Source organism: Palaemon carinicauda, chromosome 22, assembly GCF_036898095.1.
Source record: "Palaemon carinicauda isolate YSFRI2023 chromosome 22, ASM3689809v2, whole genome shotgun sequence".
Taxonomy (NCBI): domain Eukaryota; kingdom Metazoa; phylum Arthropoda; class Malacostraca; order Decapoda; family Palaemonidae; genus Palaemon; species Palaemon carinicauda.
Window position 1 is genome coordinate 72125959 of NC_090746.1, and position 11720 is coordinate 72137678.

At 34.2% G+C, this 11720-nt stretch overlaps 1 protein-coding gene across 1 annotated transcript in view; it reads right to left on the reverse strand.

Annotated features, from left to right (window-relative positions):
* LOC137616539 (tubulin alpha-3 chain) overlaps window positions 1–11298 on the reverse strand; it is a 22537-nt gene extending 11239 nt beyond the window's left edge. Inside the window, exon 1 of the mRNA XM_068346383.1 lies at window positions 11163–11298. Coding sequence (XP_068202484.1) covers window positions 11163–11177 — 15 coding nt within the window. The 5' untranslated portion in view covers window positions 11178–11298. The remainder of the gene's footprint in view (window positions 1–11162) is intronic.
* Between the last annotated feature and the right edge of the window lie 422 nt (window positions 11299–11720).

Sequence of the window (11720 nt, forward strand, 5' to 3'; positions counted from 1 at the left end):
GGGAGAGGGACCGGCTATTGAAATTTGCATGACTCCGTTTCCTAAGTGTTCCTTTGACAGGATCTATTGTAACACTAACGCACGCACACACACGCGCACGCAAAATTCTTTTCCATTCAAGGGTTAACTACTATTATTATTATTACTATTATTATTGCTTGCTAAGCTACAACCCTAGTTGGAAAAACAGGATGCTATAAGCCCAGGGGCCCCAACAGGGAAAAATAGCCCAGTTAGGAAAGGAAACAAGGAAAAATAAAATACTTTAAGAACCATAACAACATTAATATATATATTTCCTATATAAACTATAAAAAACTAAAAAACAAGAGGAAGAGAAAGAAGATAGAATAGTGTGCACGAGTGTACTCTCAAGCAAGAGAACTCTAACCCAAGTCAGTGGAAGACCATAGTACATAGGTTATGGCACTACCCTAAAATAGAGAACAATGGTTTGAGTTTGGAGTTCCTTCTCCTGGAAGAGCTGCTTACCATAGCTAAAGAATCTCTTCAAGAAGAAAGTAGCCACTGAACATTCACAGTGCGATAGCTAACCCCTTGGGTGAAGAAGAATTGTTTGGTAATCTCAGCGTTGTCAGGTGTATGAGGACAGAGGAGAATCTGTAAAGAATAGGCCAGACTATTCGGTGTATGTGTAGAGAAAGGGAAAGTGAATCGTAACCAGAGGGAAGGATCCGATGTAGTACTGTCTGGCCAGTCATAGGACCCTATAACTCTCTAGCATTAGTATCTCAACGGGTGGCTGGTGCCCTGGCCAACCTATTACCTACCTACTACTCTGAAATTGTTTAATGGCTGCTTTCCACTTGGCAAGAGAAGAGACTTTGGCTATAGTAAGCAGCTGTTCCAGGAGAAGGACACAGCAAAATCAAACCTTTGTTCGACAGTCTTTGGTAGTGCCATTGCTACTGTACCATGGTGGCCTTCCTCTGTCTTTGGTTAGAGTTCTCTAGATAGAGAGAAAATTCAAGTACGCTATTCTATCCGTTTCCTTATTTCCTTTCCCCACTGAGCTAGAGTTGTAGATTAGTTAGTAATGATAATGATAATATAAAATATGTTGACTTTCGGTGTTACAATAAGTTGCTCTCTGTCGTCCACACTAAATGTGATCCACCATACTAGTGTACCGGCCATAATAGATTTTTTTTTTCAACGAAAAAGAACTATATCGCTTCTCTCACTGAGAGCGATCTGTAATCGGTGTTAGTTGAAGCAAGGTCCCCAAGACGTAAGGATTGTCACACCAAAAATGTTTCAGAGAAAAAAGAAATATGCCATATGATTTGTAGGCCTATTATATATAGCAGGAGACAATTAGATTAATGTAATCAATTTATTCTTTCTAATAAAAGATGAAAAAAATTCAATTCGGGACGATTGAAGTTTCCTAACTTATGCAATGATTGTATGTGTACATGATAATGAATAGTCTTATAATGAAATATAAAAATAAAGTTGTAGAGAATGTACTACGATCATGCAATACAATGAATTGTCTGGTAATCTGAGTTTTAATGGATGGTAAGTTCAACTCTGTGACATTACTTACTGACCCGCAGAGAGTTGGGCTTGGCAATTATTTAGGCATTAAAGTAGATAGGAAGAGGAATATATTCAAACCTAACAAATGCAATTGAGGAGAAAAGTTTTAATAAATTGCTGTTGTTCAACGCTATTTTATTTAATCTTATTTTATTTATTGACGTCCTTCAACTGTCTTTTCACCAAACTTTCAACTGGGCTCCACCAGGCACTAGAGGAGTTGGAAGCCCCAGGCCTACATGGCTGAGGGCTATGAAGCGTGAAGTGAGAGATGAGGAATGGAGAAGTATTGATTTAAATGTTCAATATAGAGACGACTGCCGTAATATAACCGAGACCCTTTGCGTCAATAGGCGTAGGAGATAGTGTTTTAATAATGTAATAACATTTTATGCAATAAAGTAAATTTGCTTTAAGCGAACACCTGTGTACATAGTAATAATATGTACTCTTCTCTCTCTCTCTCTCTCTCTCTCTCTCTCTCTCTCTCTCTCTCTCTCTCTCTCTCTCTCTTAGTTTAAGCTTCAGGAAAAACATTTGAAACTAACTCCCGAGATCATTAAACCATCACATGAGACTACTTCCGAAAATTAAGACATGATGCGGCAATTCCCTTAGAGAGAGAGAGAGAGAGAGAGAGAGAGAGAGAGAGAGAGAGAGAGAGAGAGAGAGAGATTATGACCCCCAATCTGTGCGTGTGAACCTGCATGAAAGGGTTTGGTCTGCAGCGATGATTGTGACCCGAACGTGGCACGGAGGTCATCAAGTTCAACAACCTCTCACAATCTAATTCGCGTCATTATGTTATTAAATCATAATTGCGATCTGTTAAACTCTCACAACTGCTGCAGTTATAAATGGAGAAAGAAAACTCCTTCTGCAGGATAGAAGGACCTGGCTGCGGTTTGTTTTATCTGACCCACGGTCTAAACATAAAGTCTGGGGTTTTACAATATATATTCCTCCAATTCTAAAAGATTATTTGTATGAAAAATAACGCCAATAGTTTAATCTTTTCGCCACGCCATGATCAAAACTTCATAAATACAGGGGTTTGACAGGCGATGGGATTTGTTTGAAATTCATACATGCAAATATTTTCATAACTAGTGATTACTAAAGCCGGTTTCTAAAAACATGTTTCAATTGTATCTTTTTTCCTGTAAGGTTTACCTATCCTGTCCATTTAAACATTGAGATATTTTTTTGTAAAATAAAAAAAAAACAAAGTCCCTTAGCGATAAAAGAAAAATAATATTATGGATAGGTCTACTATTGTCTAAAATGTGTGTATATTTCAAACGTTTCACAACAGAGGAAAGTAACATTTAAAAAAAAAAAAGAGGAATTGGAAAAAAAAAATTTATTTCCATAAATAGAAACCAGATCGAAAAACGAATCTGATTTTGTGATCGCAAACCTAGGAATTATTCAATAATTTACTGAAATAATAAACTTATTTAATGTAAAGGAGTCCTTTTCATTACATGATGTTTACAAAACGCGTTATACATACAGTATTCACTTTATTTACGTACATCTTTAGCAAAAAAAAAAAAAAAAAATTTTACCAAAACTGGATAGGCCTGCATAGACCTAGCTAGTTTTGATAAAGGTGTAACTTTTTTCTCTTACTTTACCTCTCACTTTATGGTCTCTTATACCTCATTGTGACCTACTATCGCTTTTACGAGACTTCTGAGGTTCGTTGTAAGCTAAAGCATTGCCCCATCTTGCCCAGTATCTTTATACGAATTGATCTTTCTTGTGTATGTTAAGGATTTGAGAAAGATGGCTGAAGTAAAGAAAGAATGGCTTAATACAACAAGGAAAAGGAAAACTGCCACAAACAAAGGAAAAAGAAAAGTTGTAGAACAAAGAAATGGAGGAGTGCGGATCTTTCATGTGATTAGATGCAGGAACTTGTGACCTGAAGAGCGGAACTGAATTAGATAGTCTACAGCTACGAGATCTTAGAGGAGTTCCCAAGATCAGAACGGACTTCAATGCAACGAAGGATTGCTGGGATGAAGGAAGAATTGTGAGAACCGAATTAATGATACGAAAGGAGGAATGAACAAACTATTGACCAATTGAACAGAAGGGCTTCCAATAACAGCTTTAGGATGGAGTGAACAAAGTGACGTTGGACACTTAATATATATTTATAAAGTCAATAATAGTATTGCAAAATACAAATCGGCAATTGCAAGAAAAGCATAATCAGTAAAAGATATTTTGTTCCTCTTAAATTGGCGATTTTAGAAAAAAAAATATATTCTTGAATAAGAAAGCAAATAATTTTACCTCTAAAGTCTGCAAAATCTTTAGTCTTTAAAAACAAATTTAAAAAGAAATTATACCAATTCTTTTATGCATAATTGTAAATAAAGTATGTTTACCATCTTAGTTTGCTCTGTAGAACTTTACGAAATAACGATCCACCAAAGTTATTGTCTTCTGTCAACGCTATTTCACCCATCGTTGCCTCCACACAAAACAACCCCAGACAAAAAAGTAACGTATAATATCGTGCAATTATGTGCTTAATTATTTACGCTAGGAACTTCCTGGAATAGAAAATATTATTATTATTATTATTATTATTATTATTATTATTATTATTATTATTATCTAAGCTACAACCCTAGTTGGATAAGCCATATGCTATAAGCCCAAGGGCTCCAACGGGGAAAAATATCCTAGTGGGGAAGGGAAATAAGGAAATAAAGAAACTAAATAAGAAGTAATGAATAATTAATATACAATATCTTGATACCAATAACAACTTTAATATTCATCTGCCATACTGTATATATAAAACCATTCGCTGTAAGTTTGAATTTCTGAAGTTCCACTGATTCAGCTGCTCGATTAAGAATATCATTCCACAATCTGGTCAGAGCTGGAATAAAACTTCTAGATTATTTGTAGTATTAAAATCAGATTAAATAACTAGATATATTTTAACTATTTTTTATGGCCATGACATTCAGCCATGAACGAATAAACATTGTCATGTTGATTTATTTTAGTGTCAAAAAGTCACAGGTCGGTCAGACGATGTTTAGCATTTAATGCTCTCATATATAGTTGGCCTACGTTGTTTTGTACACATTCATTATTACACAAATTAAAACATATATTTTTACGTTTATAAACATATATATTTATTTCTATCCCTTATTTAAGCTATTTACATTTTATTGTTTTAATATTTACTCTGTTAACAAAGCTAAGAGTGGTATCAAATTTGATTACTGTACTCAGTTTTGACAGAATTATATTGCAAAACATGAAAGCATGCATAGCAACAAGGTCTAGAGGCGTGAAAGTATTTCATTTATCGTCAAAATACGACAGCAAAGCTTACAAGATCATAAAATACAAAAGAAAAAAGTTAAAAATACATCTAGACATCGTAATACTCTCAAGAACTCCGTGGAACCAAGAACAAGAGAGGTACTGCTGGAAAAAAATAAGATAAAAAGACAGTGGAAATGATTACATATGGCAAATAAAATGTCCTATAATCAGCAAAAAGACTAACACGCATCGCATGCTATTTCCCACGCAAAGACGGACATATTCAGTACAGAAGTTGTTGGGGTTTTACAGTATCTAATTGTGTGTCGTATTGTGATTTCCTAGTATGGCAGAGTGGATTTATTCTTTTTCTCTTTTATTTGGAATAATTTAAACTTTACGGTATAAACCACATTTTATTAAAAAGACTACAATGATATAGCATTGCTCAATGTATCTAATTGATGATTAAGACTAATTAGTGTATTTTAAAAATACAGATCGTAATGTTTATGAGACTTTCATATATCGTAATGTTCCTGTAGATTGCCCTAAGAGAAAGTTAAACCCATTTGACTTTAGCGAAGCTTAAACCGTATGTTCGTAATGTTACAATTCAATTGTTCATAAAATAGACTTTCCTTCTACATCAGTCACGAATTGTGAACACTGATATTATTATTTCACGAATTGTGAACACTGATGTTATTATTATTATTATTATTGGCTAAGCTACAACCATAGTTAGAAAAGCAGGGTGCTGTGGTCCTAGAGGCTCGCAAATGCTCTTAGTTTGTCAATCCATCGTCTTCTCTTCCTTCCTCTGCTTCTTTTAGTCTCTAGTGACCCATTCTGTTATTCCTAATGTCCATCTATTATGCCATTCACATTATATCTCCTGTCCATGTTCACTTATTTAGCTTACATATTGTTAGTATATATATATATATATATATATATATATATATATATATATATACATATATATATATATATATATATATATATATATGTGTGTGTGTGTGTGTGTGTGTGTGTATGTGTGTTTGTCTGTGTGTGTGAGTAACAGACATTAGATAGACATTAGGAATAACAGAATGAGTCCCTAGAGATTGTAAAAGAAGCAGAGGAAGAAAGTGGAGACAATGGATCGACGAACTAAGGAAGTGTGCGGGCTTAGACTGTCACAGAAAGACCATAAACAGGCGCAGGTGGAAGGACATGTCTGAGGCATTTGTTCTGCAGTGGACGGGTAACGGCTGATGATGATTATGATGATGATAATAATAATATACAATATATGAAAGCTACATTCCTTCGTCTCGAAGCATGAAATGGAATGCAATAAGGGGTGGCCAGTCGGGGATGGGGTGAGGTGGGGTGAACCCGTTGTAACTGTTACACCGATTAAACGCTTTTGGAATCAGTTTAATTAACCGAATTAGTGCCACGGTGATGTCAAGCGCTCATCGTGACTGAGCTACGCAGCGGATCCACAAAACGGTATTTGAAGGGTTTGGTCTTGCCTGACTTGGCAATGGAAAAAGCATTATGCAATATATTGTACGAGTAGAGCTTTTCAACGATGTCCGATTTTCATTTAAAACAATAATCATATTATGTTAAACTATTTCAGAATTGCTTTGGACAAAGTTTTAAGTTTATAACAGGAACTCGACCCACGCGACAAAGAACGTAAAAACTTGTCTGTTGTTTTATCAGAGTTCATCGACGCTAGGAGGCGGACATAATGAGTCTGGACCAGGAAGAAGCAGAAAGGTACGATTTGGCATATTTGATTTACATGAAAGCGCGAAAAACAGTTTACTCGGTTTACCCAAAGTCAAATAATGTACTCTTATTAACTTGTATATATGTTATTAGGAAAGAACTTTTTCTTTCATAATAAAAGTTCACCATAGCACCGGCTGGCATGAGACTAGCTCTCATGGTGCAGCCTGCACTTGAATTAGTGACCGGAAGTGGATTTTCAAGTACGGAGCATTCCTCGCTTTGTATGATTTTTCTTTAAACATTTATATTTTAATATAGAAATACAATTACACTTTATTCATTTACATTATTTCCGTAGTTGTTTTATTACAGAAGTATAGTTGTGAATTTATAGTATTTTACAAAAAAATATAAATGAAAATAGAAATATATAGTTTATAGCATGTAGTTTAATGTGTGGTCTAGCTTTTAGTTATTTGGGCAACCAATATAAACACTTCATATAACTATAATGTTAGAACGTCAGAGCCGAGCTCATTCAGACACGAGCTTAATCATATGGGATTTCAAGTACGTACTTACATATGCCATACCCCAGGGATAATGGCCCCTCTAAAACCTAAAAGGTTAATGGAAATCTCAGAGCGACTAGATTTAGATTAGGCCTACCGTTTTTTCTTTTTTTTGAGGGGGGGGGGATTATTTGATGTGTTTAACGATTGTAAAGCCAATAAAAATCAAGAGTAATATGAGAAGGGTATCTTAATTTATTGTCATTGCTTACAATAGATTTTAATGCTAGTTGATAATTTGATATAAATTTAACTCCAAACAGGTTTTTTTTTTTAGATTAAGTTTGCTAGCTATAGGTTAGTATTCAAATATTATCAGGATAATGGAGTATAGGATATATATAGGCCAGGTGTAATCCTCTGGACTCGTAAAACCAATTATGACGCCTCAGCAAATGCTCTAAATACAATCCTGATAAGGGTTGTGGTAGCCTATTAGAAACTTCCTTCCTAGGTAACCTGCTGGACTGGGATTTAAGACCCACTCAAGCTCGATATTTTCTTGTAGTGTCTTCAACCTCACCATCCTTGTGAGCTATAGGCCTAACTGCTGAACTATCAGTAGCCATTGCCTGGCCCTGGACCTCCTTGGGCGCTGATCAAGCATTGTCCTGCTAGGACATATTCACTGTCCCTTGCCTCTGCCATTCATGAGTGATGTTTAAAAACCTTTAATATTGTTGGCCTAGCTCTCAACATTTCAAAATTCTTCTAAACAGGCCCACAGTATGCATATAGATTTTAATGAATAAGTCTGCCCCTATAATAAGTCAAAGGGAGGCTTATGAATGAACAATGAAGCGAGAATCAACTAGATTTTTTTTTAAACAAAAGATGAATGAAGCCATCTGAAACCGAGGTGCGGTTAACCACGGGAGGCTGTCAACCAGCCTTAGATGGGACTAATGATTGTTCGTGAGAAGTACTGTACAAGAGGAAAGAATATTGCTGTGCCGTTACGAAATTGTATATAATTTTAACAATATTCCTAAAGCCACTATTGTCTTCAATCTGTTCCCTGGCTTTAGTATATTTTTTAACTCACCTATAGACAGACAATTAAACCTAGCAGAAATAAATTTGTTTTGATGAAAGGGAAATTTATTTAATGAAGAGAGGTATTAGGTCTTATATGTGAACTAGCAAACCTAAAAAAACAGTCTGCACTACATAATCTACAATGCTATGCACTCAGCAAAAAAAAAAAAAAAAAAAAAAAATAATAATAATAATAATAATAATAATACAAAACACCTAACAGAATAAAAACTTAACCTGATGCATATTCATTTACGAAATAACGATTAAATTCTTATACAATACGAAGGGGAAAATTATTATCGATTTTATCAACAAGTCGATTTACAACAGGTACGACAAATGTACTGGAACGTAAAAAAAAAAAAAATGAGTAATTCTGGGGGAATAAGTCGAGGAAAAAAATAAGATTTGATTCAACAAGTAAAATCGATTTATCTATTAAGGAAAGGGGAGGGGGGCGTTGCGTAGCAAAATCTCATTGCATGCAATTACTGGAGGCGTAAACCTCACGCTAGGTTTGAATTCTAGAAAAAAATAACGTGCCCTCTAATTATTTTTTCTTTCATGTACTTTTTTTTTTTTTTTTGTCACATGCTGTTTTGAATGTATTGAAATTGCGTGCAAATGTGCCGGTAATTTATGGCTTGGTCAGACTTTGTTTCCTAAGAAAAAAGAAAAGAAAAAGAAAACGATAATTCTTTAGTGTGCATTTTCTACTGTGTAGGCCTAGTAATGTGAGAGTCAAAAGTTGTCACTTATACGTAAGTTCTTTAACTTTATTTTGCAATCTTTATTATATTGTAAGTAATGTATTTTCCCCCAATAGAAGATGAAAACAAAAATATATCGAGAAAATACAAAATTTGTTTTAAATTACGGGAAGTTAAAATTGAAAACTATGATTAAAGATATATAAGTAAAGGTGATTTGTGATAGATCCACCAATAAATATATGTTACTAAAGCTTGTGACAGATCTTGGTGGTCTGATACAAGTGGCATGGTATTGATGAAAATTAACACCTAACAGATCAAGATTAAGCCATTTTGTCCAAAATACTTCAGATAATACTGAAAGTTTAATATCATTTCCTTCTTATCAAGAACATCGATCAGATCTTACAAATGCCTCAATTCTAATCTGGTGAATCCCTGATAGGATTTCACAGATAGTAAAATTAATAATTTTACTATCCAACTTAAAAAAGTATATATTTTTTCTGGAATTTCAGAAGTTCAAACTACCGCTAATGTTTTCATGTTGAACAGGCTGGCATGAGTCTCTCTTCATAATTTATATTAACTGATGTTTTTTTTTTTAACGTTGTTACTGATCTCAAGATATTCTTAGGCCCTATTCATTATATATTACTTCTCATATGGTTTATTAATTTCTTTTTTTTTCTTATTCTCACAGGGCTAATTTTTTTTTTCAGTTTGGAGCCCTTGGGCTTATAGCTTCCTGCTTTTCCTACTATGGTTGTAGCTTAGCTAATAATAATAATAATAATAATAATAATAATAATAATAATGCAATTTACAGTGTTTGCTTACGTGTATGGTTTTTAGATTAGTAATATTTTTGTCTGAAAGGAGCACAGACATCACTCGTAATCAAGGCTGGCGTACGGTACGGTACGGTACGGAGTACGGTACGGTACGGTTGATATTTAGCCTATAAGTACGGTACGGAATTACGGTACGGTAATTTTACCAAGGTACGGTACGGTACGGTTCAGGTACGAAAAAATGGGCAAATTCCGTACCGTACCTTACCTTAGGCTTGGATATCTATCACTACGCAATTACTGCTAATGCATATTTGGACACCAGCAATTGACTGGACTAAAAAAGATTTCACTTGTAGAATACTAAGGTATTTTATATTTCAGTTTGTAATATACTATGCATGTGTTGATTCCTTAATTAACATGTGACGTCTGTGTCTAATTCTTGAAGTAATACCAACAAAACTTTGAAGCATCACAAATATAATCCTATATTATGCTTCAGAAGAGTCTTCCCCTAGAAAAGCCCTATGAAGGATGATATAATAGATGCCATTATGTTTATAAGATGCAATACATAATCAATTTGAACTCTTATATTTGGTTAAATAAGTTGCTATTGGAAGGTATTTTCCTATAGCCTAGGCTACAAGCTTTATTTTATCAATATCGAGAAAAAAGATTTAGTTTATTTTATTACATCTTAACTTTAGTTTATGAATGTTGAGAAAAAATATTTAGTTTATTTTCTTACATCGTAACTTTAGTTTATCGATGTCGAGAAAAAAAATGTATTTTATTTTATTTCATCGTAACTTTTGAATGTTGAGAAAAAAATTAGTTTATATTATTACATGGTAACATCAGGCAATGCTTTTAAGTTCTATTAATGGTTAGATTATTGTATAGTTTTTTCATAATAAGATCCTTAAAAGAGGAAGTGGTGGTTTCAACAATATTATTATTATTATCCAAAGAGTCATAATACTGGGAAATATTTTGAATAATATTTCATACACTATATTTCATGTTAAATATATGGTATAGTTTCATGGCAAAACATGTTTTATGAATCCAAAAGTGAATACTCTTGGTCTTGTATTAAAAACAAAGGAACAGTATTAAATATTACTACAAATATCATTAGCAGCAGCAGCCATATTAGTACGGTAAAGGTACGGAATTACGGTACGGTATTTTTTCCGTACTGTACGGTACGGAAAAATTATTGATAGTACGGTACGAAATTACGGTACGGTATTTTAGCCAGGTACGGAGTACGGAAAAACATTCCGTACCGTACCGTACTACCAGCCTTGCTCGTAATTCGTAATTCAACTATAGTCCCATGTTTCTATCAGTTTCATTTAGATCTTAGTTCGTTTAACTTTCTAGAAACACAAGGGATGGCTACTGAGAAAAAAAATGCTACTTACCCCGTGACTGTTCATGATTAATCTTTAGACAGTAACCCGAACGATAACAATATCCTTAGAGGCCTGATAATTGCTTGCAATCATAACCCTTTCGAGGTAGAACACTAACACCTGCTGTACACTAATCTCAAGACTGACCCGTTTACTAAGGGAGGCCAGATTCAAATTCCAAACTTTATATATCTGGAGAGAGAATCCTTTTTTGGGATTACGAGCAGGGGGCGTTGAAAGATGTGTAGGAAGTGTAGTAGGTCTTACTTAAGACGCCCCTTTCCCACTCCAACGGTTGGTCTAGTAGCTAGTCACCTCGCCCACTTGGAGAAATAAAGTTTTTTTTTGGCGGAGCTTCGGTCATCGATCGTTTAAACATTTTAAAGGGAGAGAGAAAAAAATGCTTCTTTATTTTGTTATTGGGAACATTAATGTAGAAAGGGTGAAAACTCCCCTATTTTCCTTGTAAGACATATTATTATTATTATTATTATTATTATTATTATTATTACTTGCTAAGCTACAATCCTAGTTGGAAAAGCAGAATGCTATAAGCCAAGGGGCTCC